The 5,709-nt window shown below is 45.8% G+C and overlaps 1 protein-coding gene across 1 annotated transcript; it reads right to left on the bottom strand.

Moving 5' to 3' along the window:
• Positions 1 to 653: 653 nt before the first annotated feature.
• On the bottom strand, positions 654 to 1,050 carry LOC308341962 (ribosomal biogenesis factor-like). Its single transcript, XM_080802125.1, has one exon. It carries the CDS (start codon positions 999 to 1,001, stop codon positions 699 to 701), a length of 303 nt encoding a protein of 100 aa, XP_080658251.1. The 5' UTR covers positions 1,002 to 1,050; the 3' UTR covers positions 654 to 698.
• Positions 1,051 to 5,709: the final 4,659 nt, after the last annotated feature.

Raw genomic sequence — 5,709 nt, forward strand, 5'->3', positions numbered from 1 at the left:
ATTTCTATCTATTTCTATCTACCTGCATATAGCGAAAACTGAGAGTTCGCAATGATGTCTACGATTCTAATTTACCACCATGAGATTCATTTTAGGTTTTCTTCTTTGCATATTTATGCTGCCTTCATGCTCAATCTTCCTGTATGTAGTGGATCTCCTCACCCCACTGGAGTGTGCTCCCCATTTCGTGCAGACACCAACCCTGCTCAGGCCTGCCTCCTCCCTTTGGCCTGCCTACCCTGTTTGCAACTCCCTAATCGCCTTTTGGGGGAGAAAGGAAAAAAGAAAGGTATGTGCAGGGATTTTTTTTTCCTTTTTAAAAAATTAACATATAATGTATTATTAGCCCCAGGGGTACAGGTCTGTGAGTCATCAAGCTTACACATTTCACAGCACTCACCATAGCCATACCCTCCCCAATGTTCATAACCCAGCCACCCTCTCCCTACCCACTCTCCACCACTGCAACCCTCAATTTGTTTCCTGAGCTTAAGAGTCTCTTATGGTTTGTCTCCCTCCTGATCCCATCTTGTTTCATTTTTTCCCTCCCTAACCCCCACGACCCCTGACCTGCCTCTCAATTTTTTTTAAGGGAAGGAAGGGAAAGGAAAGAGGAGAAGACAGTCATGTACATTTTTTTTTGTATAAAACATTTAATTTATTGGTCTTTTTGGGGTATTTGATGTATCTCCAGTGTATTACAACTGAGCCATTAATCTTGTCGCTTCATCAACATTAACTGGTTCGTTTTCATGACACTGCTGAGGAATCAGCTGTTTCTGCAAAGGTTCAAGGGAAAGGCCTTTTGAGAAATGTGCAAGTTCCTTTTGTATATCTACAAAAGCTTTATTCACTCTGGTAACTTTTTCATTATTCACAATGTTTATCTTCTTAAGGTTAGTGGTAACTGGTTTTGCTTTGTTTTTAGACTTAAAGTTTTTTTGGCTGGCTATATGAAATACATTCCTGGACTTCCGCCCTCTTAGTTTGTTCTTAGCCATTGTCTTCAAAATCCTCGTGCAACAACTCACGCTCCGGGTGACGCCATCTACACCCACAAGATCTTCCGGCAGTCATGTACATTTTTAATAGACTTGTCCTCTTTACCACTATTGTAATTGTTTGTTTAACATTATTTTCTCCGTTAAAATTTAAACTCCGTGGAGACAATGGCCATGGGCACCTTGCTCACTGTGGATTGAATCCCCAAGGCCTAGCACATTGACTAGCAAATAGTAGGCACTCAACATATTTTAAACTAAATGATTAGGTCATGGAAAACAATAAGAGCAACATTGTAACTACTGAACAGTTTATAACACAACCAAGGGTTCACCATCCATACAGTTACCAGTGTCTATGTAGCCCAAATCATCTGTGACCTTTTCCAACTAGAAACCTTTATTATTTATCGAGCCTTAATTGTTATTAAACATTTCTTTGGCTTTGGAGTCTAATGTTATTTCAAACAGATTTTTTAAAACAAGTATTTCAGTGCAAAGTAGTATTATAAGACAATTTCAAAAATCACTGTCCCGCAGCATTTGGTGAATTGATCTTGGCAACGCAGGCAAGACAATGGAGTCTTCCAGAGTTTCGTTGTGAGAAATAACTCCTGTCATACCTAGCATTGTGCCAACACACTGGGCGCATTCCTTTATGCCTGGCCCGTCCCATCATTCTCTTACAAGCATTTTTAAAAAGAACTGTAAATTATTTGTCCCCAGCTTCTGCCAGCCAATGTCAAAGACAGTCTTAACTCTACAGAGCCTCCCTTCTCCGCTCTTTGTTTCCTCTCTGTCACAAAGTCCTAATGCATTCGTGCTTCCCCAGAGAACAGGCGTCCTTTTTAGTGACTGATGGAAAGAAACAGCTGGACTCTCTCAGCGGGCATGGCAGGAAGGGAGGGAACAGGCTGAAACACAGCTGTTGCCAGGGCTGGAAGCTGTTGCTCAGCACAAAGAGCTACAACTTTGGGCATAAAGAGGTATACTTTCTTCCCTCTCTCAGACAAACTGCCTCTCAGGGGTCACGCTGTTTCAGTGGAAAAGGAACAGAAACGGTGCTGTCTCCCAGAAGATGCATCAGCGAGGAATGGGAGGGAGCTGAGGGCAAGAACTCAGTCTCTCCTGGTCTCTGTGGTAAACCCCACCACCACCCTCCCAGTGTCCCCTGCTACAGTCATGGCTTGCCTGGCCGTGTAGATCAGGAAAAGTAAAGGGTTAGAAACCCCGAGGGCTACCTCTGACTCCAGCCCCTGGGGAAAGCCATGAACTGACCTCCCCACTTTTTTTTTTTTTAAGATTATTTATTTATTTGACAGACAGAGATCACAAGTAGGCAGAGAGGCAGGCAGAGAGAGAGGAGGAAGCAGGCTCCCTGCCGAGCAGAGAGCCCGATGCGGGGCTCGATCCCAGGACCCTGGGATCATGACCTGAGCCGAAGGCAGAGGCCTTAACCCACTGAGCCACTCAGGCGCCCCCTGACCTCCCCACTTTTAACTGTCTCATTTGCAACCGGACTTCCTAGCCCAGGGGTTCTTAACTCTGGGGGCGTAGAATCATTTTTATTAAAATCCCAGTGTCCAGGAACCACCGCAACTAATTCTGATTTAATTGGTTTAGGTGGAGTTTAGGCCCAAGTCCATTCATAAGTGGCCTTGTGGTTCCTGGGTGCAGCCAGCGCTGAGAACCACCATCCCTACCCTTGGTCCTTGTCGAGGTGTGTGAGGATGAAACCAGGAACACCAGGGAGCATACACTTTCCCTGCACAGTGGTTCTCTCCCTTGACACACATTAGAATCACCTAGGGATCTTTCTAAACCCCCAATGCCCAGGTGAATTACACTGTAGTCTCTAGGGATGGGATCCATATCTTTTTAAAGCGTCTCAGGAGATTAAAATGGGCAGCTGACTTTGACCACCACTGAGCTGGAGTGTTTCCCAGTGTCTTCTGAAATGGTGCTTCTCAACTGTCTGTGGCAAAAGGCTAGTTTTTTTCCCCCCTTGTGGTTCTTTGCTGATAATTTTGCAAAATACAATAAAAATGCATCACTAGAGGGGTGCCTGTGTAGCTCAGTTGGTTAAGCATCTGACTCTTGATCTCAGCTTAGGTCTCAGTCTTGGGGCTGTGAGTTCAAGTCCCATGTTGGGCTCTTAAAACTAGAAAAATGAGATTTAAAAAACAGACATAAAAAATACAAACCCAGATATTTTAATTATTAGATCAAAGTCAAAACAATTGCGGTTAAGTTTCTAAATTGTCTTGATTTCCGTACTTATGGACATTAACATTGGGAACCAGAGCTGGTGGGTGAGCCACACTTTGAATAACAGTGTTCTAGAAACACCATTACAGGAGCTATAGATATATGTTGTATGTGAGAGAGGGAATCAAATAGATTTGGTAAATATGGTACACTATACTTTTAGTTTAGGACATCAAGGACCCTAGACTATTAAGGATTCTGAGAAGTTCTCTGTAACAAAAATTGTTTCATTTTTTAAAATTAATGAATTTATTTTTTAAGTAGACTCCATGCCCAGCATGGGGCTGGAACTCACAACCCTGAGATCGAGAGTCACACGCTCTACCGACTGAGCCAGCCAGGTATCCCTGCTTCATTTTATTTAATTCATGGTTTTCCAGTCTTATAGGATGGGGATACTTCTCCCCACCTCAGTAACTCTATTACACACATATAAAGTGTAGTCTAGCTATTTAGTCTCAGTCTTACAAAGCAGCCAGACTCACCAGAAAGAGAGACACATCTCCATGGAGTTACTCCCTGCGTTGCCCTATGCCCAGCTGTGTCTCACTCATCTGTGGCTCCAATCTCAGGACCAGCATTAGCTGCTACCCAAAGATATCCAGATAGCCATCAGGTCCTGCCAGACCTTCTCCTAAATGTGTTGGTGTCTGTCCACTTCTGGCCACTGGCTCTACCTGAACCCCACCGTCTCTGTCAGATTGCTGAAACCCTCCTTGCTGGTCTCTCTCCCCTTGCTGGGCTCGACCTCCTCTGATCTGCTCTTTATAGCGAAACCAGGCTGATCCCGAGGAAATTCTCCTCTGATCGTACCACTCCCCGGCCCATGACTCCTTTTTGGCCGCCCACTGTCTTCAAGTGTCTTCACCCTGACTAGCAGCGTCCTCTGCCTGTCCCTCCAGCGTCAGCTTTCATCACTCCCCACGTGTCCACACTGAACTAGCAGCAATCTCCATAGACGTTATCTCTAGCCGTTCCCACCTCTCCTCTCGCCCTGCTCTCTCTGCTGATGACGTCTTCAGGGTCAGCCTCGATGTCCCCACCCAGGGAAGCTTCCCCACACCCACCAGCCTAGGTGGGTATCCCTCTCCTGTACTCCCTCAAGACCACTTATCATACAGACTGGGTTTTGATCAGGTGTTGACCCCATTGGACTTGAGCTCTCCAGGACAGGTTTACCTGCTCATTGTCTATCCCTAGCACCTGGCACTCTGCCTCGCACAGGCAAGGTCATCAATACATACTTGTTGACAGAATGGATGGATGAGGGAGCAAATGAAACCCATGCCATCTATGCCTGAACTACGGGAGCCCCAGACAGCCCTGAAGATTGCATTTCAGCATCTCAGAAAGTCCCCAGTCCCAGCGTGTACATCCAGTCAAACTTTGTCATCAATCCAGCTGCCAAAGGGCTTTTCCTGTTTCTCTTCCCAGGATTCTCACCCTCTGCTCTGCTCCTTCAAGCTGGCATCATAGTGGGCTGATCTGCCCGGTTTGTGGTTTGGGTTTTGCCTTGCCCAAACTGCCTCTCAGATCATTGTCAGTCACAGTTCACACCCAAGAATGCTGGGTCCTCCTTTCCTGACTACGGAGCAGCAGTTGGGCTTTCACTTTTCCTGGTGTTGGGGGGAGGGCGGTGAGAGCATCTAGGCCTAGGGCACTGCATCTACTTACCTCAGTCCTCCAGGCCAGGTTGATCTGGCCAGAGCAGTAGAGGACTTTCTGAGACTTGTGGAATTTCAGACCTGCTGGGCTGGTTATTCTGTTCGCTCCTGTACAAGCTTTCGCTGCCCTTCTCTGTCCAGCTCTGTGCCTCACGTTGGCTTCCATGCCCTGGGGGTTCCTGTTGGATTTAATGAATAGGAGGCACCAAAAGGAGATTGGAGGTCGGGAGGAGAGAGACGTCTAGAATGTATTCCTTGGCTCTGTCCCATCGGGCTGGGGTTTTGGTAACTCCTTTATACCACAATTCCTGTGGGCGGACCTCTCTTCCAGGGCTCCAGCTCTCACCAGCTTCTGATAACATCCTTCCCTACCCTTGCCCCTTTCAGGCTCCGGGAGGTAACAGCTTGCTGCTGCTGCGAGTCCCAGGATGCTTCTTGTCTCTTGCTGATTCACTTCACCTTGCCCACACTTCTATAAGTAATTTTCTGATTAAACTCTCTTTAAGTCAACCTTAGAGGGCATCATCTGTCCTGCTGGGACCTTGTGTGATGAAATCCTCTTCTAATATCGCGTCTTCACCTCACAGAAGCTAGAACCCAGGTCTCCTGGACTAGTCCAGTGCCCTTTCCAACCCCACTGTCATCACCACCCTTGCTCTGGAATCTAGAATCTTCTTTCTTTCTTTTTTTATTTTATTTATTTATTTATCTTATATATATGTGTATATATATATTTTTTATATTTATTTATTTATTTATTTATTTTATTTAAGATT

The sequence above is a fragment of the Martes martes genome, assembly GCF_963455335.1.
Source record: "Martes martes genome assembly, chromosome: 4".
Classification (NCBI taxonomy): domain Eukaryota; kingdom Metazoa; phylum Chordata; class Mammalia; order Carnivora; family Mustelidae; genus Martes; species Martes martes.

What these genes read in the sequence shown, in the direction of transcription:
- LOC308341962 (XM_080802125.1), bottom strand. Translation starts at nt 1,001, where the DNA reads ATGGCTAAGAACAAACTAAGAGGGCGGAAGTCCAGGAATGTATTTCAT.